The sequence below is a fragment of the Rhipicephalus sanguineus genome, chromosome 2 (genome assembly GCF_013339695.2).
Source record: "Rhipicephalus sanguineus isolate Rsan-2018 chromosome 2, BIME_Rsan_1.4, whole genome shotgun sequence".
Lineage (NCBI taxonomy): Eukaryota > Metazoa > Arthropoda > Arachnida > Ixodida > Ixodidae > Rhipicephalus > Rhipicephalus sanguineus.
In genome coordinates this window covers 98,605,581-98,627,106 of record NC_051177.1, presented here as the reverse complement: position 1 = coordinate 98,627,106, position 21,526 = coordinate 98,605,581, and the positions used below count along the sequence as shown (strand labels likewise).

The following is a 21,526-nucleotide window of genomic DNA, read 5'->3' as shown; positions in this document are numbered from 1 at the left end:
TAAAAATCTCTGGTTGTCACAAGAAATCTACAGTCCTCCAAAGCAGCAGTCCTCGTAATCAGGCAATAGTAAATAGGGATCGCGAAGTAATGGGACAGCAGCGAAGGCAGAAGCATACACGACGACGCGTTACAGAAGAATCAAAGTTTATTTGTAAAGTTTGAAACCTTTGTTACCCGACATGAATTACGTCATGAAATAAGCAGGTAAAGACCACACAAAAAAAGCAAGAATTTTATGTTCTGTGACTGAACTTAGCTGTGCGACAAATGTTATTTTCGGGGTACATTCTAGGTATTAGAAAAAAATAACTTTCTGGTTGTTTTTCCTTCCATTTATCTCCTTCTTTAATGACGCAAGACATGTCGGATTTTAGAAGTTGCCAACTTTCGAAAAACAGTCGCAGTTTTGCCGAAAGGACTAAGGAATTATTGTGATGGCAACAAATACGGATGTTATGCGACGTAAGGCTAGCAGCGAACTTCTTTAGCACCAGGTATGGCGTAACTAAACAAAACGCGGGTGTAAGGAAACGCGGCCGCTGCAGCGAGCGTATCTACCCTTCGCGCTGTCTGTCTCTTCAATGAAAAGGGGCGAGAAGACAGGACGTACAAATGTATAGGCCATCTGCTAATCCTTGTCAAGAGACGGCGCGCGCGACCACGTACGCGCGGGGAATTTCGCGCGACAAAGCACGGCCTGCGCGTTTCCTCACCGTTGGAGCAGGGTTGTCAGCTGACCCCACGCGCTTTCACTCGTAGGACATACGACGCGTGGGGTGATGTTATCGATTGGGACTTTACACGGAACCTCATGGCGACTGGAGTGTCCATATAATTGCTATTGCAATTACAAAGTTTTAGTTGTCAGTATCGCGTCGTCTTGTCTGTTTGTGCCTACGCTTGTGTCCCGTTTGTTCTCCCTCCTTATTTACCATACTTCCGTGCCAACTAGCCCATTTTCTCTTCTGAGCAAGCAATAATATTGGTTCATCGAACTCTAGTATTTTAGTAATTCAATAACGTGGGCGCAACTTCCACTTTCCTGTAAATGATCATGTGATAATGTTCTAGCGGCTCATTTTTTTCATGTCTATTTTCCGATCAGCCAGGTGGACGCGGGTAAACCTGACAGAAGAAGCGGATCACTACATTAAACGATTGATTAATAAGGGTGCAAACATAAGCAGCTGGGGCCTTGGTGCTGACTACGAGTATTGGATCAATCGGACCCACCCTTGGAATGTGTAAGTAGCATTGTTTTTAAGAATTACATGCTTAGTCTATAAGAGTATATTGCATGCTGAGGAACGCACGAAGCAGCATGCGCGTCTTATCGACCCTCTGCCTTTCCTGCCGGACGAAAAGTCACGTTAAGACATACAATATGTCGTGACAAAAATCACAGAATTGCACCAGGCATCACGCTACGTGAATTGCCTAATGTGCGGGTAGCTCAAATCTGGCTACCCATTACAGAGGCCTCAGCCGTAATTTATCATCATCATCATCATCAGCAGCAGCAGCAGCAGCAGCAGCAGCAGCAGCAGCAGCAGCAGCAGCAGCAGCAGCAGCAGCAGCAGCAGCAGCATCAATAACGCTTGCGGGTGCGCGTATTGCCTTAGAGACACGTAGGAGGGACTTCGCTACAAAGGCGGAGCGAAGGGTAACGCTATCGCGTTCCACTCTTAAAGTCAAAATTTAAGAATCCCCCTAGTACGCTTTCGTCAATACCGTGTTGCAACCCAAAAGGAAGTGTGAGTCAGAAACTTTCTTGGCAACGTTGAGCTAATGTTTACAGCAGGCCCGTAGCCAGGAATTTCTTTAGGGGGGGGGGGGGGAGTGGGGGGGCACTTGCCTCAAAGTCTTGACTATTTGAGAAAAACGCCTATTTCCCTTATTTATTTTCGGCAAAACACCATGTATCATAAAAATTTCGGGGGGGGGGGGCGGGCCCCCCTTGCCCCCCCCCCCGAAGTGCCCCCCCCCCCCCTGGCTACGGGCCTCGTTTACAGTCCTGCGCGCCCTTCGAAGACACTCCATTGCTCGCTTTTAAAGGAGTGCCTTCAATAAAAAGTTCATGACTACTACTAGCTAGTGTACACAGTTCCTTTGCTACAATCGTTGTATAACCAAAATAATTTGGTGACAATAGTATGCGCTGTATGGTGCCCGCAGATTTCTTCATGTATCACTGCCAGACTTTTGCCATCGAAGCACTTAATCTCTCAGTTTACTCTCTTTTCAGCGAAGCGAACACTCCGAAAGTTTTCATAGATGTTTTCTTGCAGGCTGTGTGTACACAGAGTATGATATTCTTGTTTTGTATATTCTTGTCTTGTCAACTACTTATTTAAACGCACTCGATCTGTTCAAATAGTGTCAAGTCCGCAATTCACCGAACACTCTGCAATTGGTATACATTCGCCAAAAAGTTTGTGATGGTCGTCGTTTTATTAATGACTCGCCGTGGTGGCTTAGCACGCAGGGTGTCGATTCCCGGCCACGGTGGTGGCATTTCGTTGGGGGTAAATGCGAAGAACACCCCTTTACCCAGGTTTAGGTGCACGTTAACGAAACCCAGGTGGTCAAAATTAATCCGGAGTCCCCCAAAAGGCGTGCCACATAATCACACTTCGGTTTTGGCACGTAAAATGTCAACAATTCCGTTCACTCCTTCCTTTTATACATGTAAACAGTATTGCTAAAGATAATTAAAAACATTGACCACGCATCTGCGTGCTTCGTTGCAAATGTCGTCGAAACACGATAGAGGAGCGCTGCGTTAGAGTTACTGTATATGCTACCTCTGGGTAGCAGAGTTGCGCACAGGTCTGGCTAGCAACCATGGCTATGTCGCGAAGACTCACTCCATTTTAGGGGCGTAGCTCCTCTTAGTCTAACCTTGTCACGTCTCCGTTGTCCGGCGTAAACGGATCTCCCGTATGATGCAATAGATGGCGCTGTCTCATAGAAGTACATACAAACTGCAGTTCAGGGACGATATTCTAGATGGCGCTGTACACAATCTGTGTCGTCATCACCATTTCTCGTCTCATTTCCTAGATGGCGTTGGTCCAATAGAATTGTGTGCAATATGGCGCTTGTGTGAATCGACACTAGATGGCGCTGGAAGTGCCGCTGCTCTCCGACTGGCTGCTGCGCGGGCTGCGCGGGGATGTGCGGGGAGCGAGCGCCTCTCTCATTCTCCTGGATCGTCGCCGTACGTGTCGGATCGTTGGCGGAGCATGGACGATGCGCAGCGGCGGGCGCTCGCTTGGCGGCAGCCAGGCGGATCCCGTGACGGTGCGCGCCAAGGACGCCGCTGCGAAACGGGCTCAACGAGAAGCGAATCCCGAGACCATGATTGCTTCAGGAGCTGCGCCCAAGCTCTTCATCATTCACCCGTGGATATGCTGTAATTTTTTTGGAGACGATATGCCTACCGGGTCACCGGGCGACATGTCTGTCGTGTCGAAGACCGGTGATTAACTTTAATGTGAATAATTAGTGTCAATCCAGTTCGCTGCAGCGACGCCATCGAGAAATACAAAAGTTGCCCCCAGCGTCAGCGTCTCCGCAACGCATGGTTGCTAGCGGCGTTTGGAAGACAGATGCGCAACTCTGTTACCTAAAGGTAGCATATGCAGTAACTCTACGCTGCTTTAAAGTCACTGGAACGGAAAAAGTACCGCGACCGTCCTGCCCGCCGCCATATTTGGTCCAGCGCGGCCGAACCTGCGGCGGCGCGGTGTTGATTTCACGCGGAATAACGCATGTTTTACGCATTGCGTGCGCTTTAGCAGCCCCGAATGAAGCATACCGTCACTCTATGTGCGCTCCTGGTTAATGGGATGTATACCAAATTTAATAATAATATGTGGGGTTTATCGTCCCAAAACCACGATACGATTATGAGAGACGCCTTAGTGGAGGGCTCCGGAAATTTCGACCACCTGGGGTTCTTTAACGTGCACCTAAATCTAAGTACACGGGCCTCAAACATTTCCGCCTCCATCGAAAATGCAGCCGCCGTGGCCGGGATTCAATCCCGCGACCTTCGGGTCAGCAGTCGGGGTATACAAAATTTGGTATGGCATAACATCACTGTATTACGAATATAAACTACAGGTGGTAACATAAAAATAATGACATGTACGGCATGATTTACATGCCAAACTCATTGTGCGCTCGCGGGCGCTTCGCTAGCTTGATGCACAACAAAATTGATATGGCGTGAGAAGAGTGTATGACGAGCATAAGTTACTGGTCATAACATGCAAATCATGGCAGGCATGCCATGTAAAACATGATTTACATGAGATGGTCTCGGGGAGCTCGCGGTCGTTGAATGAAATGCATATATACCACAGTTGATATGACGAGATATTTCTGTATGACGAACGTTAGTGACAGGTGGTAACATTGAAATCATGACTTACATGTCATGTACAGCATCATTTACTTGCCACGCTCATGGTGCGCTCACGGCCGGTTCGCTAGCTTGATATACACCAAAATTGGTATGGCGCCAGGTGACCATGACGAACATGAATTACAGGTGGTAACGTGAAAATCATGACATGCATGACATGTATGGCATGGTTTACATTACACTCTCTTTGTGCGCTTCCGGAAGTTTTGTTAAAGAGCCCCTCACCAGGTTTGACAATTTTTAGCTAACGAGCGCAATGCATACACTGGGCGTTCACGATCACGTCTGCCAAAATTTGCAACGCTACGCGCCGCGGAAATGGGTCAAATTTCAAGGTGAACGCTGCTTGCCCTTCCTCTCGCGGGCGCGCGCTTTAGAGAATGAGGGGATGACGTACATGAGAAAATGGCCCTACGTAGATGGTAGTGCTGTGACGTCGCTCCTCTACATAGACGTCTGTGCTCTAACGGGGAGAGTATTTCGGCCGCGCGTTAAAAAAGTGCGGCCGGTGCGGCCCTCTGGCGGGGGTCTGGCCGTTGCCAGGCGAGCGAGACCGGCGAGACGGAGACGCGTAGACGCGGTGGCTCCGGCCATCGTATCGATAGTATGCGCTCCCCTTCTGCGGTAGTGTTATGTTATTTCGGCAGAGTAAAAAGCTGGGCTTGGTGTTCCCTGACTACTGTGCGATGGAGTTAGGAGAGGCCAGGATAGACCCACATCATTATCTTTGTTTATTGCTAGCGTGCATGCTTGTTGACATCCGACCGTCAGTTCGTACGTGTTGCATATCGTGCTTTAATTGTGGTGTTAATTCTAATGCGGCCGGACTGCTCGCGCTGAGCTTACAAGAGTGCCCCCTACCTCTAGGCCGCACACCTTGATTTAACAGCACTAACATTGTTTCATTTCGTTGTTGCTGCAAGTATAAATTCTGAGTGAACAAAGCAGTACAAAAGCGTGCACTGTCGGCGCAGAGCATTACGACGTTCGGCGACGAGTATGGCGAGTACGAACAAGGTTCTGTCTTCTGGAGAAGACGCGGCGCGGCGGGAAATATGATGGGAATTCGCTAGAGCACATGGGCCCAACGATGACGGGCCGACCCCGAGTTTTGAGTGAGAGAGGCGTGTCGCCGCAACTGCACGACAAAACTCGTCGGGAAGAGAGACGTCGGCCGCCCAGCAACGAAGGGAATCCGATCCTGACTTGCGAGTGGCCAAAGCAGGAGCTCACGGACCGTTTAGCGGCGTCATATTATCATCGCTGTATCGACAGCTAAAATAGTACTTAGTAAAAAACGCACCCCAAAGCCAAGGAATTAGGCACCAGCTCCGCAGTTTCATCAGTCTTCGCGACGCCAAGTCGGTGAAGCTGTGCTAAATTTTACCCTTGAATGTTGCATTTGTGCGCTGTGACGTGCAGCTCATGCAGTCACTGCTTCATCGCAATGCCCACTGAATACTTTGTAATCAAAAGGAAACATGGCACTGCCGCAGAACTATACGCAGAACCCAACGACGGTCGGAGTGCCGCCGCGGCCGCGTCTTCGTCGTCTAGGCAAGCGCGACCGCCGCGCCGCGCGCGGAGCAGCCAAGGCAAGGCAGCTCTGTGTACCACGTGACTTTTTTAACGCGCGGCCGAAATACTCTCCCGCTCTAACGTCGCCAACAGTAGCACGTGACGCTGCGATAATTATTTGACACGACATGTGTAGTTTGTGGAATTTGTTGCTTGAATAGATTAATCTTGAGAGAAATAATGAGACACACAAAGGGAATGTGTGCGTCTTTTTCATTTTTTTTTTCGTGAATTGTAGCGAGATGCGGGGCTAATGTGCCTCCCTTTCCCATGCGTTCGTGTCCCCGCGGTTAGCGCATCGAGCAGACGCCAGCCCTGGAAACGAAAGTAATGTTCTGGTGCGCTCGAGCACTCATTATGCTAGTTTATTCTACCGTGTCTAAGTAAACGTTAATGCGGCAATGGCTCATGATACCGCCACTGTCGTGCCCGTACAAATGTCTCAACTTTCAGGCCCGTCCCGCAGAAACAGGCAGTACACCGCAGAGAACGCCGACAAAACGCCCACGGCCGCTACATAAAAAAAAAAAAAAGGTAGCGGCCGTGCAACGCCGCTCGCGTGCTCCGGCTGGCTCGGGCACGTCATGCGCACGTAATCATGCATGCGCATGACGTGTTCATGCGTACGTGTCAAGTGAAGAGAGCAGGGAAGGGATTTGGCTTGCGAAGGCTACACGGGGCGAGTGGCAAGGGTTTGAAACTCGCCTTTTCGCATTATGGTTTCGCGCCGCTACAAATTATTGTTTTTCTCAGCTCGTAATGAACCGATTTGAAAAATTCTTGACGGCATACTGCTCTTTATTCGGCACACAACTTCCAGCGTCTAACTAAAATTTGCTATGTGGCCTGGTGAGGGGCCCTTTAACTGGATGTATACGAAATTTAGTATGGCGTGACATGGGTGCTTGACGAACATAAATTACAGGTCATGCGTTGTATATACCAGATTCTACATGCGTGCATACATGACAAACATGTGATATATAGTGAACTAGATCTCACGACATGAATGACTTCATCTACCTCAAAGACGTACAAGGCGATATATGCAGCTCTTTGCTGGCTGCTTCGCATTAGATTGATTCCCACAATGCGTGGGATCTGCCGAATTATATAGTCACGTCACACGCTACCAGTCTTGGTGCATATCAAGCCAGCGAACCGGCCGCGGGTGCACCATGAGCAGGGCATGTAAATCATGCCTTACATCACATGCGTGCCATTATTTTCATAGTACCACCTGTTATTTATGTTCCTCATACGGTCACGTCAGGCAATACCAATCTGTAGCAGTCACTTTTCATGATGCACTGTGAGCCCAAAGGCGTCAATTTTACGCCAAACATAATTAAGAGCTGCCTGGCAATGTTATTGTGCATGAACCTTCTGCGGCAACCACGCGAAACAAGCTGCACTAGTGTGGCGGAGACGCAGACATTCCCCGATGCAACATTTGCGAATTCTCAATGAAACGCTTGCCTCACATAGGCGGGTATCAGTCGCGGGAACAAAATTTTCCCGCCGTATTCTGTACAGCCACACAGCCCGCCGCCTGGCATCATTTTTCCCGCTGGGAATAGCAAAAGAGGCATGGACAGTTTCCCGCCGGTTGCTCCGCCCAAAAGCGCAGCACTCAGGCCTTCCTCGATGCCTCGACAGGTTTGCAATGAAGTGTCAAAACGATACGGGATGTCGTAATGTTCCTGCACGCTTTTCTGTGGCAAAAACAATCGCTCTTCAAAGCACCATGCGTCGGCGGCCGGGAGACACTAGCGAGGCGAGTGAGGTGGACCATTCATGTGGTGAAGCCGCCGAAAGGGCGCGGCGGCGAAAAGAAAACGAACGCGGTACTTTTCCCGTTACAGTGACTTTACGCTGCGTGAGATGTGGGCGCTATCTGGCAATACGTCGGGAAACGAGCTTGTGCAGAGGGCACGAAGGAGGAAAGTTCTTTCCTTCCTCCGTGGCAGAAGGCTTTCATCGGCGCGTCGCACTTTCAGCGCAGCCGCATTTTCAGCGCAGCTTAAGAAACTAGGGTCTTTAGAATTAGGTATTTATGTATTTTCTATTAAAGGAACACACCATCTAATACTTACCTAGGGATGTTGCGCCTCAGATATGAGTAATATTTACTTTTTGATTGACAACGTTCACAAGTATGAACAGCCGTACCAGTTCAAGCTGGGTGGGCAGTAAGCAAGTGGTTCAACTTTGGCCGGGTGGCTGAATCGGGTGGCAGACAGACAAAGAGACAGACCAAAGTTTCTGCGTTTAAGTTCCCCAAGAAAGACTATCCTCTTTAAAAATTAAGGCTGCCTCACACTAGTGGTGCCAAGCCTGAAGGTATTGCGGAGCTGGGCAGCCCGCCATGTCTCTCCTCATTTTCCTTTCTTTCTTTCTTTCTTTCTTTCTTTCTTTCTTTCTCTCTGTTTCTCGCTTCGTCTTTCTTTCTGCCTTTTTCTCTCTCTCTGTCTTTTTTCTCTTTTTAGCTATTCTCTCTTTTCTTCTATCTATTTTTGTGTCTGTTTCTGCCTCTCTCTTTCGACTTCTTTATCTGCGTTTCCCTCGTTTTATTGCGACAGCAATTATATGGACAGTCTCGGCTGGTTTTGGCCCGTCGCCACCGTGATGCACCGTATATATATATATATATATATATATACGTCGTCTCACAAGTGGTGGAGGTGCTGTGATTCCCACGTCCTCTTGCTCTACCGGTCACCCCTGGACGAATTCACTCTGACGAAGGCAGGCCCTCCTGCCGAAACGTTAGTAAAACTTGTGTTTCGCACGTTTGTCGACCTGTTTTTCTACCGTATATATATACATATATATATATATATATATATATATATATATATATATATATATATATATATATATATATATATATATATATATATATATATATATATATATATATTGTAGCGAAGCTTATTGGAACTGAAGTGGGTCGTCCTCCCCGGCCCCTTCTAGTGGGTTGCCCTCTTCGGACAGAGTGCAGCTCGCGCAGAGTCGGCCCCCGCCTTGACTGTCGCTGTCGAGTATCGTCGCCGCTAATAAACCTCTTTATAATTTGGTGGAGAGTGCTGAGCCTTCACAACAACTTCGGCCCTCATTCGATGCCCCTGGCTCTTCGATCCCGTACCCTACCGCCTACCATGCCTCAAGACGCCTCCCAGCAAACGACCCCGCCCGCACCGACATGTCCCGGTGTCCCTCGTATTCGCGACCCTCCCGTCTTCACTGGCGCCGATGGTACCGACGTGGAGGACTGGCTCGCCATTTACGAGCACGTGAGTGTCCCCAATAAATGGGACGAGGCCGGAAAATTGACTAACCTGGTTTTCTACGTCGCGGGTGTGGCGGGCCTGTGGTACAACAACCACGCATCCGATTTTACGACGTGGTCCGACTTCAAGACCGCCATTATCAACGTGTTTGGCCGCCCTGCCGTTCGTAAGCTGCAGGCCGAACAACGCTTACGTGAACGCGCTCAGCAGGCCGGTGAATCATTCACCAGTTACATTGAAGACGTCCTCGATTTCTGTAAGAAAGCCGACGCCACCATGTCCGATTCTGACAAGATCCGGCACATCATGAAAGGCATCGATGACGACGCCTTCACCATGCTGCTCGCCAAGAACCCCAGCACAGTGGCAGAGGTCATAACGCTCTGCCAAAGCTATGAGGAGCTGCGCCGGCAGCGATCGATGACCCGTCGCTCTCCATCACGCGACGCCGAGCTCGCTGGCTTGTCGACCATACCCGACCACTCCGCGTTGCTCGCAGAGATCAAGACCTTCGTGCGCGAGGAAATCGCGCGCCAGTTCTCTCTGCTGGACTTTGCTCGCCCTAGGTACGCTCAACAGCCATCGACCACCCTTCTGCCTCCCCTCCGTCGAGCAATTGAGCAGGAAATCGCGGAGGTCATGCCCGAGTACCACCAGCACCATCCGGCTCCTGCACCTTTGAGTTACGCCCAAGTTGTCGCAAGACCGCCCCCATCAATCGCTACGGCTGCCCCACACATTTACGCTGAAGCCTCCGCTCGACCTAACTCTTTCGAAGCGGATGTACCGGTAGCCTACGCCGACGTCACGCACAGGCCACGACTGCAGCCCACCATGCAGTACTATCAGTTGCCGCCCCGTCAATCCCGTCCTGCACCATGGACGGGCCGTGCCCCAGGGAACCGATGGCGCACACCTGACAACCGCCCCATATGCTTCGCATGCGGTTACGCCGGCCACGTGGCGCGCTATTGCAATCGCGTGCAGCCGCCTAGAGACGCGTCTCCTGCCACCATCCAGTCGAACCGCCCGTATTACGACCCACCTACGCCTCCGTCGCCGACGTCTCGCCCACCTGCACCTACCCGCCGTTCACCGTCACCACGACGCCGCTCGCTGTCACCGATGCGGCCACGTTCGGTCCCACGCGACCAGGAAAACTAGTCGTCGCAGTCCACGAGGCAAGGGCTGCGACGCTATCGAACTGCGAAAGCCCTCAGCGAAGCCCATCGAACGTGATAGGCGTTTTTGTGGACGGTGTTCGCGCATCTGCGCTTATCGATACTGGAGCCGCCGTATCCGTTATGGACGCTAAACTAAGCCGCCTGCTACGAAAAGTGACGACGCCACTTTCCGGGCTCTCCCTCCGTACAGCCAGCGCCCAAAGTATTCACCCGACGGCAGTATGCACAGCCCGTGTCATCATTCAGGATGCTCTGTACGCCGTCGAATTCACCATAATTTCTTCATGCTCTCACGACGTCATCCTGGGATGGGATTTTCTTGCCCGCCACGACGCCGTCATTCATTGCGCACCAGCCGAATTAGAGCTTTCACCATTCTCACATTTGACGCCGGCAGACAGTTCATCTGCTGCGACCAAGGTATTCGTCAAAGACGACATCACACTTCCTGCAAATTCGTCAACGGCTGTGCCCGTCTATTGCACCGGTCCCCGCGCCGCCGTTGCACTTCTTTCTCCATGTGACCGCGTTTTCACTAGGAAAGGCTTGCTGGTGCCATTTGCGACCGTGGAAATCACTCAGGGCGAAACGGATATTTTTGTGACCAACCCATCCCCGTTCATGGTTACGTTGGTGCGAGGGGAATGTCTCGGCAGAGCGGAACCCCTCGAAGACGCACAAGTTATGGACGCACCGGGTGACACGCACTGCGCCAGCTCCCGTACGCTCAGTGCTGTTTCCACATCTGATTCGTCATCCGCTGATGTATTTCGTTCCTCGATTGCTGACAACCTTACGTCGGTCGAGCGCTCCCAGCTTCTATGCCTGTTGGAAGAATTTCGTTCTTCGTTCGATGTCGCGCAAACTTCTCTCGGCCGCACGTCTGCTGTCACGCATCACATCGACACTGGCACCCAACCACCGCTGCGGCAACGTCCATATCGCGTATCGCCATTAGAGCGTCGTGTAATTAACGAGCAAGTCGAAGACATGCTTCGCCGCGATGTTATTCGACCCTCCAACAGCCCGTGTGCTTCTCCTGTCGTTCTCGTTGCGAAGAAGGACGGCTCTGTGCGGTTCTGTGTGGACTACCGACGACTCAATAAGATTACCCGTAAGGACGTTTATCCCCTACCTCGAATAGACGACGCCATTGACAGCCTGCAAGGAGCAGAATTTTTACAGCGAAAGCTGTTATGAGATCATTTCACCGGCCGTTTTTGGCGCCGTAGTTGTCCGCCGCCGCCGCCGCCGCCGCCGCCGCCGCCGCCGCCGCCGCCACCGCCGCCGCCGCCGCCGCCGGTGTCCGTAACCAGTATCGCTCGAAATAAGAAAAAAAACTAAATAAGAAAAAAATTCCAGGATGGAACGAGGTTCGAACCTGGGCCCTCTGCGTGGGAGCCCAGTATTCAACCGCTGAGCCATGCCGGTGCTTGAAACTGCTTTGAAAAAAGGTTCTATACAGGCTTCATGTCGGGAAGGAACCACATTAGCACATGCAATATAGAGCGGTAGAAGAGTAAACTAAGCAACAAGCGTCGCACAACGCGAATTCTGTAACCAGGCGTCACACAGTGCGAATTGCGCAACGAGTAGGTTGTTGAATGCTTCGAACCCATTACGAAGGGCTCTGCCATAATTCTTCATCGTCATCAGGCAGAGCATGAACAAAGTGCGCATAATGCCTTCATGCGTTTAGCAGGTGCCAACGCCCTCCGTAGAATGACGAAAAATGGCACAGTGCCTGCTGCCCTACTTCTCCAAAATTACAATGATTTATAGCGTAGTGGGTTCCTCGCAAGTGCACTTGTATTGGTTGCCAAGGAAGCCCATAAGCGCATGATCCACTTCCTCGGGGTCTCAGTAAAATTACAATGATTTACAGCGTAGTGGGTTCCTCGCAAGTGCACTTGTATTGGTTGCCAAGGAAGCCCATAAGAGCATGATCTATTTTCTCGGGGTCTCAGTAAAGTGCTTCGCCCCCCCCCCCCCCCCGCCACGTCTCTCTCCCACATCAACGTATGTTATACAGCATGACGAAAGAGGGAAATAGCGATCGGGAGTCACCCAATGCAAATTACATAAGTGGTGGGCCGTTTAAATATTCCAACCCATTACAAAGGGCTGAGCCATAATTCTTCATCGTCATCAGTCGTCGCGTCAACAAAGTGCACATAATGCCTTACAGACGTGTAGCTGGTGCCTCGCTTATCGGCAGAATGACGAACAATGGCTTAGTAGGTGCTTCCCAACTTCACAAAAATTGTGATTTATGGCATAGTGGGTACCTTTCTACTGTACTTGTATTGTAGCCCCAAGAGAGCTTAACGGGCTCTAGAAACGCCGCTCTTCCAGCTTTCGCTGTGACTGTGCTGCGGTTTCAGCGCAGGCCTGGCGTTTTTTTCATCGCTCGATTTGCGATCAGGTTACTGGCAAGTCCCCATGGCTGATGCCGCTCGACCGAAGACAGCGTTTGTCACACCCGACGGCTTGTACGAGTTTAACGTCATGCCGTTTGGGCTGTGCAATGCGCCCGCGACCTTTGAGCGCATGATGGATACCGTTCTGCGCAACTTGAAATGGCACACGTGCCTGTGCTACCTCGACGACGTCGTCGTTTTCGCCCCGGACTTCTCCACGCATCTTCAACGCCTGCGGCATGTTTTGACGCGTTTGAGCGACGCCGGGCTACAACTCAACCTAAAGAAGTGCCGATTTGCAGCACGGCAGCTGACAATACTAGGCTACGTCGTGTCCAAGGACGGAATTCTCCCCGATACGGCCAAGCTTCGGGCCGTGACAGAGTACCCCAAACCTACGTCCGTCAAAGAACTGCGTAGTTTTGTAGGACTATGTTCCTACTTTCGTCGCTTCATACGAAACTTCGCGACTATCATATCGCCGCTGACAAAGCTCCTTGGCAGCAACGGGCCTCTCAATACGTGGTCGTCAGAGTGCGACGCCGCTTTCGCGAAGCTCCGTCATTTGTTGACGTCTCCTCCGATACTACGCCACTACGACCCTACGGCCCCCACAGAGGTACACACGGACGCCAGCGGTGTTGGCCTCGGCGCTGTCCTTGCTCAGCGCAAACCTGGGTTCCCGGAATATGTCGTGGCATATGCAAGTCGCACGCTTACTAAAGCCGAAACCAATTACACCGTCACGGAGAAAGAATGCCTGGCAATCATCTGGGCCCTTACGAAGTTCCGACCTTATTTGTATGGTCGCCCATTTGATGTCGTCACCGACCATCATGCGCTGTGCTCGTTGTCGTCATTGAAAGATCCCTCAGGCCGTCTCGCCCGTTGGGCACTCCGCCTGCAAGACTACGACATCCGCGTACTGTACCGCAACGGACGCCAGCATGCTGACGCCGACGCCCTGTCGCGCTCTCCCTTGCCTGACGACAATGCCCACAGCTCAGTGTCTCCCCTTGCCGTTTCTTCCATCGACATTCAGACAATCGCTACCGAGCAGCGCAAGGATCGCTGGATTGCCTCACTGATAGACTTGCTGACTGATCCATCGGCAACACCATCCACTCGCGCGTTGCGTCGTCAAGCGCACCATTTCGCCGTTCGCGACGACCTCCTCCACCGACGCAATTACAGCGGCGACGGCCGCCAGTGGCTACTAGTAATACCCCGAAGTCTGCGTTCTGACATATGCGAATCGCTCCACGCTGATCCGCAGTGTGCGCATTCTGGGGTATCGAAAACTTACCACCGCATCCGCCAACGGTACTTTTGGCGAGGGATGTACCGCTACGTGCAGAAGTTCGTTCGCTCCTGCATCGATTGTCAGCGCCGCAAAACTTCAACGCACCTGTCGCCGGCAGGTCTGCAACCTCTACCTTGCCCTGACCGGCCATTTGGGCGTGTTGGCATCGATTTGTATGGACCACTTCCTCTGACGTCTGCTGGTAACCGCTGGGCCATCGTCGCTGTAGACCACCTCACGCGATACGCCGAAACTGCCGCCCTCCCAGCGGCTACAGCGCGCGATGTAGCCTCCTTCCTGCTCCACCGATTCATGCTACGTCACGGTCCACCCCAGGAGCTGCTCAGCGATCGAGGCCGTGTCTTCTTGTCGGAAGTCGTCGAAGCCATTCTAAAAGAGTGCAACGTTGTTCACCGCAAAACTACTGCGTACCACCCGCAGACGAATGGCCTAACTGAACGATTTAACCGAACGCTCGGCGACATGCTCTCCATATACGTAGCCGCCGATCACACCAACTGGGATGCCATTCTGCCGTTCGTCACCTACGCATACAATACCGCCGCTCAGAGCACCACTGGTTTTTCTCCCTTTTTCTTATTGTATGGCAGGCACCCCTCGCACACAATCGACACAATCCTTCCATACAAGCCGGATCGGTCTGAGTGTGCGCCGATTTCTGCTACCGCCCGACTTGCTGAAGAATGTCGCGACCTTGCCAAGACCTTCACTACGCAGGACCAAGAGCGGCAGAGGAGCATTAGCGGTGACAGAATCACTTCTGAGCCGACGTTCCTCCCTGGAGCGCTCGTATGGCTCTCGATCCCTACCACTGCACCTGGCCTCTCTTCAAAACTACTGCCCAAATACGAAGGCCCCTACCGTGTTGTTGAACGCACATTCCCTGTAAACTACCTGATCGAACCAATAGATCCATCCTCGGACATGCGCCGTCGAGGGCGCGACATTGTAAACGTGGAGCGCCTCAAGGTGTACCATGATCCGCTCATTGTGACAAGTTGTTAGGTCGCCAGGCGGCTCCCTTTTCGCACCCGGAGTAATTGTAGCGAAGCTTAGTGGAACTCTGAAGTGGGTCGTCCTCCCCGGCCCCTTCTAGTGGGTTGCCCTCTTCGGACAGAGTGCAGCTCGCGCAGAGTCGGCCCCCGCCTTGACTGTCGCTGTCGAGTATCGTCGCCGCTAATAAACCTCTTTATAATATATATAGTGTGAGCGCTGACTGTGTCGGTCATCATCTTCACTTGTGTATACAAATCATCGTGATCATCATCATCGTGTTGGATCGCCGGTTTTCCGTTTTTGGCTCGCGCGCCCTTGCTGTAAATACAACAATCGTTCCGTCGTACCTGACGTCGTCTCACAAGTGGTGGAGGTGCTGTGATTCCCACGTCCTCTTGCTCTACCGGTCACCCCTGGAGCTCCGGTCTGGTCGACGACTGTGCTTGCCAACAACATCCATGGCACAAAACGACGCATCTCCTACCGTCCCTGCCGCGCCCGCTCAGCCTGCTGGGCCTCGCTACACCGTGAGTACATCGCAGCGAGACCCTCCAGTATTTTCCGGCCTTCGCGGTGAGGACCTAGAAGAATGGCTGGACAACTACGACAGAACCAGTGCTTGTAATTATTGGGACGAGGCAACAAGCTGCGCTATGTTCCCTTTTACCTCAAGGAGGTCGCGAAGACGTGGTATCATAACCACGAAAGCGACTTTCCTGATTGGTCAGCATTCACGGTGCAGCTGCGTCAGATCTTCGGCACGTCTGCAGGACGCTCTGAGGTAGCGAAACAGAAGCTCGCTACTCGCATCCAGGGACCCGACGAATCGTATACGTCGTACATTGAAGACGTTCTGGCTCTCTGCCGCCGTGCCCAAAGTGATATGCCCGAGGCCGATCGCATTCGTCATGTACTGAAAGGCATCAACTCTATCGCCTTCAATGCTCTTGTCATCCAGAACCCAACTTCGGTTCAGGACATCATTACGACGTGCCAACGCCTGGACGCACTCCACTCAATGCGACTTCCACACGCCTCCTGTGACTCTCGCCTTACTGGAGAACACAAACTGCGCGCCCTCATCCGCACCATCGTGAGAGAGGAACTTCACAGCATTGTTCCTGGCAGCCCAGCTACTTCATGCGTCTGCTCTCCTCCTTCTAATCTGCGGGACAGCATCAAGGATGAACTGGCGTTAATGACGAGCGTCGCACGTGCCCCGTCTCCTGCGGCTTTCCATGCGCCTTCATATGCCGAAGTTCTATCACGGCCTCCGGTACCAACTCCACCTGCACCTGCGGACGTCGTATACGACCACTTGGCCGCGATGGCAGCCAAGACACCAGCACAACAGCACTCCGCTCCTTGGCGCCCTGCACGCCCCATCTGTTTCTACAGAAGAGTTCGCTGCCCGCGTCGCACCGCTGCCGTGAAATTGCCCGCGCCAACACCTCTGCCATTCAGGCCAAGAGGAAAGTTCGTTGTGATGAGACACGTAGAGTTGTGTCATTCCACCCAGGCGACGAAGTGCTCCTCTGGACACCTGTTCGCACACCGGGGCTCTGTGAAAAATTCGTTCACAGATACCTGGGCCCTTACACCGTGCTTGAACGAACGCCTGCGGTGAATTATCGCGTCGCTCCTGTTAGTTCGGCTTCGGACCGCCGCCGTCGCGGTACCGATACCACCCATGTGTCTCGCCTGAAGCCCTATATCCGGCATTCGTACCCTTACAAAATGGACGTCTTGCTGACCGCTTTCGTGAAGGGGGAAAATAGTGTGAGCGCTGACTGTGTCGGTCATCATCTTCTTTTGTGCATACAAATCATCGTGATCATCATCATCGTGTTGGATCGCCGGTGTTCGGTTTTTGGTTCGCGTGCCCTTGCTGTAAATACAACAATCGTTCCGTCGTACCTGACGTCGTCTCACAAGTGGTGGAGGTGCTGTGATTCCCACGTCCTCTTGCTCTAACGGTCACCCCTGGAGCTCCGGTCTGGTCGACGACTGTGCTTGCCAACAACATCCATGGCACAAAACGACGCGTCTCCTACCGTATATATATATATTGTAGAGAAGCATTAGAACGCTGTAATGGGTCGTCCTCTTCGCCTCTTCTCAGAGAGCACGCCCCTCGTGCTCGTGAGTGTCTACGAGTCTGCGCTCCGTCGTGACTGTCGTCGCTGTGTATCGTTGCCGTCAATCCCGCCGTCAATAAACGCCTTTACAAAGTGGTGGAGAGCGCTGTACCGTCACAGCAACTTCGGTCTCCATTCGATGCCCCTGGAGCTTCGATCCCGTACCGTGCCGCCTACCATGCGGCAAGACGCCGCTCAGCAAAAGCCGCCTCCTGCTCCGACCGCTTGTCCCGGTGTCCCCCGTATCCGCGACCCTCCTGTCTTCACCGGCGCTGATGGCACCGACGTGGAGGACTGGCTCGCGATTTACGAACGGGTGAGTGTCCCCAATAAATGGGACGAAGCGGGCAAGCTGAGCAACTTGGTTTTCTAGCTCGCGGGTGTGCCAGGCATGTGGTACAACAACCATGCATCCAATTTCCCGGCGTGGTCCGATTTCAAGACCGCCATTGTCGACGTGTTTGGCCGCCCTGCCGTTCGTAAGGTGCGAACCGAACAGCGTTTACGTGAACAAGCTCAGCAGGCAGGTGAATCGTTCACGAGCTACATTGAAGACATGCTTGACTTGTGCAAGAAAGCTGACGCGAGCATGTCGGAGTCTGACCGAATAAGCAATGTTATGAACGGCATCGACGACGATGCCTTCACCATGCTGCTGGCTAAAAACCTCGCCCAGTGGCAGAGGTCATCACGCTGTGCCAAAGCTACGAGGAGCTGCGCCGGCAGCGCTTGATGACCCGTCGACCGCCATTACGCGATGCTGATCTCGCGGGCTTGCCGGCCATTTCTGACCACTCCACCTTGCTCGCCGAAATCAAGTCGTTCGTGCGTGAGGAAATTGCGCGCCAGGTCTCTCTACTGGCTTTCGCTCCACCACAGCATGTTGACAAGCCGCCAACTACAATTCTGCCTCCCCTCCGCCGAGCCATTCAGCAAGAAATCGCGGAGGTCATTCCTGAGTACCACCAGCCGCCTCCAGTGCCCGCGCCACTAAGCTACGCGCAAGCTGTAGCCAGGTCGCCCCCAGCAATTCCTGTGGCTGGCCCGCGAGGTTACGCCGAAGCTGTCGTCGGACCCCACGCCTTCGACGCGGCTGTGCCGCCTACATACGTCGACGTCGTCCCCAGGCCCCGAGTGCTGCCCACAATGCACTCATATCAGCAGCCGCTTCGTCCATCACGTTCTGCGACATGGATGGGACCTGCGAACCGATCGCGCACTTCCCACAACCGCCCCATCTGCTTTGTGTGCGGTTGCGCCGGTCACTGCAATCGCGTGCAGCCGCCTCGGGTCGCATCAACCCTCACCAGTCCATCAAGCCGCCCTTATTATGACCAAGCGGTGCCTATGTCACCGACGTCCCGCCCCGCACCATCTACCCGCCGTTCACCGTCTCTACGACGTAGCTCGCTGTCGCCGATGCGGCCACGTCCGATCTCTCGCGACCAGGAAAACTAGTCGTCGCAGTCCACGATGCAATGGCTGCGAAGCTATCTAACTGCGAAAGCCCTCAGCGAAGCCCATCGAACGTGATAGATGTTTTTGTAGACGGTGTTCGCGCATCTGCCCTTATCGATACTGGAGCCGCCGTATCCGTTATGGACGCCAAACTTAGCCGATTACTGCGAAAAGTGACGACGCCACTTTCCGGGCTCTCCCTCCGTACAGCCAGCGCCCAAAGTGTTCCCCCTAACGCAGTGTGCACAGCCCGCGTCATTATTCAGGATGCTCTGTGCGCCGTCGAAATGATCATCATTCCTGCCTGCTCTCACAACGTAATCCTAGGATGGGATTTTCTCTCCCGCCACGACGCCGTAATTCATTGCGCCTTTCGCGACCGTGCAAGTCACTCAGGGCAGCACCTCTATTTTTGTTATCAATCCATCCCCGTACAGTGTCACGTTGGTGCGAGGGGAGTGTGTTGGCAGCGTGGAACCCTCGAAGACGCACAAGTTATGGACGAACCATATGAAATGCACCGCCACAGTTCCAGTACGCTAAGTGCTGTTTCCACGTCTAGTTCATCACCCGCTGATCTATTTCGTTCCTCCATTGCTGACAACCTTACGCCGGTCCAGCGTTCCCAGCTTCTGGGCCTGTTGGAAGAATTTCGCTCTTCTTTCGATGTCGCTCAAACTTCTCTCGGCCGCACGTCCGCCGTTACGCATCGCATCGACACCGGCGCCCAGCCGCCACTGAGGCAACGTCCATATCGCGCATCTCCAACAGAGCGTCGTGTAATTAACGAGCAAGTCGAAGACATGCTTCGTCGCGATGTTATTCGGCCCTCAAACAGCCCGTCGTTCTCGTTGCGAAGAAGGACGGCTCTGTGCGGTTCTGTGTGGACTACCGACGACTGAATAAGATCACGCGTAAGGAGGTTTATCCCCTACCTCGAATAGACGACGCCATTGACAGTCCGCAAGCAGCAGAATTCTTTCCGTCGCTCGATTTGCGCTCCGGGTACTGTCAAGTCCCCATGGCTGATGACGCTCGACCGAAGACCGCCTTTGTCACGCCCGACGGCTTGTACGAATTCAACGTCATGCCGTTTGGGCTGTGTAACGCACCCGCGACATTTGAGCGCATGATGGATACCGTTCTGCGCAACTTAAAATGGCACACGTGCCTGTGCTACCGCGACAACGTCGTCGTTTTCGCCCCGGACGTCTCCACGCATCTTCAACGCCTGCGGCATGTTTTGACGCGTTCGAGTGACGCCGAGCTACAACTGAATCTAAAGAAGTGCCGATTCGCAGCACGGCAGCTGACGATACTAGGCTACGTCGTGTCCAAGGACGGAATTCTCCCCGATACAGCCAAGCTTCGGGCCGTGACAGAGTTCCCCAAACCTACGTCCGTCAAAGAACTGCGCAGTTTCGTAGGACTATGTTCCTACTTTCAGCGCTTCATCCGAAACTTCGCGACTATCATATCACCGCTGACGAAGCTCCTTGGTAGCAACGGGCCTCTCAATTTGTGGTCGTCGGAGTGCGACGAGGCTTTCGCAAAGCTCCGTCGTTTGTTGACCTATCCTCCTATACTACGCCACTACGACCCTACGGCCCCTACAGAGGTACACACGGATGCCAGCGGTGTTGGCCTCGGCGCTGTCCTTGCGCAATCCCAAACCTGGGTTCCTGGAATATGTCGTGGCATATGCAATTCGTACGCTTACTAAAGCCGAGACAAACTACACCGTTACGGAGAAAGAATGCCTGACAATCATCTGGGCCCTTACGAAGTTCCGACCTTATTTCTATGGTCGTCCATTTGATGTCGTCACCGACCATCGTGCGCTGTGCTGGTTGTCTTCATTGAAGGATCCCTCAAGCCGTCTCGACCGGTGGGCACTTCGCCTGCAAGACTACGACATCCGCGTGCTCTACCGCAATGGACGCCAGCATGCTGACGCCGACGCCCTGTCGCGCTCTCCCTTGCCTGACGACAATGCCCACAGCTCGGCGTCTAACTTTGCCGTTTCTTCCATCGACATTCACACCATCGCTAACGAACACTCACTGATAGACTTGCTGACTGATCCATCGGCCACACCATCCACTCGGGCGTTGCGTCGTCAAGCCCACCATTTCGCCGTTCGCGGCGACCTCCTTCACCGACGCAATTACAACGTCGACGGCCGCCAATGGCTACTAGTAATACCCCGCAGTCTGCGTTCTAACATATGCGAATCGTTCCACGCTGATCCGCAGTGTGCGCACTCTGGGGTATCGAAAACATACCACCGCATTTCAAAACGGTACTTTTTGCGAGGGATGTACCGCTACGTGCAGAAGTTCGTTCGCTCCTCCATCGATTGTCAGCGCCGCAAAACTTCAACGCACCTGTCGCCGGCAGGTCTGCAACCTCTACCATGCTCTGACCGACCGTTTGGGCGCGTTGGCATCGATTTGTATGGGCCACTTCCTCTGACGTCGGCTGGTAACCGCTGGGCAATCGTCGCTGTAGACCACCTTACGCAATAGGCCGAAACTGCCGCCCTCCCAGCGGCTACAGCGCGCGATGTAGCCTCTATCCTGCTCCACCGGTTCATGCTGCGCCACCGTCCACCCCAAGAGCTGCTCAGCGATCGAGGCCTTGTCTTCTTGTCGGAAGTCGTCGAAGCCATCCTCAAAGAGTGCAACGTTGTTCACCGCAA

The 21,526-nt window shown here is 53.0% G+C and overlaps 1 protein-coding gene across 2 annotated transcripts in view; it reads left to right on the top strand.

Annotated features, from left to right (window-relative positions):
* LOC119383451 (uncharacterized) overlaps positions 1–21,526 on the top strand; it is an 83,198-nt gene that overhangs the window by 4,091 nt on the left and 57,581 nt on the right. For both annotated transcript variants that reach the window (XM_037651583.2, XM_049412515.1), the window contains one exon: positions 1,108–1,246. In XM_037651583.2, coding sequence (XP_037507511.1) covers positions 1,108–1,246 — 139 coding nt within the window. The remainder of the gene's footprint in view (positions 1–1,107; positions 1,247–21,526) is intronic.